We start from the raw sequence: 768 nt of genomic DNA on the forward strand, positions 1-768 counted from the left end.
CCCCAATCCCCGGCGGGAACGGGGGTTAGGGGGCGGGGCCGTGCCGGAGGGGGCGGGGCCGGAGCTGAGCACTCACATGACCACGGCGACCTCTGCTCCCAGGTGCTCCTCGGCCTCCGTCAGGCAGCGCTCTGGGCAAGGGGGGGACACTGGTCAGCCCAAGGGGACACATCTGGCGATGGGGGGGGCTACGGTGTCCGGGGGGTCACTCAGGGGCTTGTGAGGGAGGGGCTCAGGTGCCCGAGGACAAACAGCCAGGTGCCCGAGGCTCAGCCAGGTGTTCCATGTGGGGAGCTCGGGAGGTCACTCAGGTGTTGGGTGAAGTCACTGAGGTGTCCAAGGGCATCCCTCAGGTGCCCAGAGGTGTCACGGGGGTCATTCAGGTGCCAGGAGGGACACTCAGGTACTTGAGGGGGGTCCCGGGGGGTCACTCAGGTGTCGGGGGCTCACCCCAGCTCAGCCACTTCTCCCGCATCTTCTCCAGGTGCATCAGTTCAGCCTCCAGGTGGGCTGGGGTCTGTGTGGGGACACGGGTGGGAGGGGGACACAGGTGTGTGTGTGTGACCCCTGGCTGTGCAAGGGCACCCAGGTGTGTGAGGGACCCCAGCCCGGGGCTCACGTGCATGTCCCACAGGTGCTTGAGCTCCTCCGTGATGGCCTCGAGCTGCTGGCAGTACTCCCACCTGGGGGTGAGGGGACACGGGGGGGTGACGCGGCGGGCACGTGACCTGTGTGGGTCACCTGGTGCTGCCCCCAGCCCACCTGTGT

At 68.1% G+C, this 768-nt stretch overlaps 1 protein-coding gene across 3 annotated transcripts in view; it reads right to left on the minus strand.

Annotated features, from left to right (window-relative positions):
- Window positions 1–35: 35 nt before the first annotated feature.
- The window catches only part of LOC108447447, a 5,580-nt gene continuing 4,847 nt past the window's right edge, over window positions 36–768 (minus strand). For all 3 annotated transcript variants that reach the window (XM_017737468.1, XM_017737467.1, XM_017737466.1), the window contains 3 exons: window positions 620–683; window positions 451–517; window positions 36–131 (listed from right to left, as the gene is read on the minus strand). In XM_017737468.1, coding sequence (XP_017592957.1) covers window positions 73–131; window positions 451–517; window positions 620–683 — 190 coding nt within the window. In that variant the 3' untranslated portion in view covers window positions 36–72. The remainder of the gene's footprint in view (window positions 132–450; window positions 518–619; window positions 684–768) is intronic.

Source organism: Corvus brachyrhynchos, unplaced genomic scaffold, assembly GCF_000691975.1.
Source record: "Corvus brachyrhynchos isolate BGI_N302 unplaced genomic scaffold, ASM69197v1 scaffold226, whole genome shotgun sequence".
Taxonomy (NCBI): Eukaryota; Metazoa; Chordata; class Aves; order Passeriformes; family Corvidae; genus Corvus; species Corvus brachyrhynchos.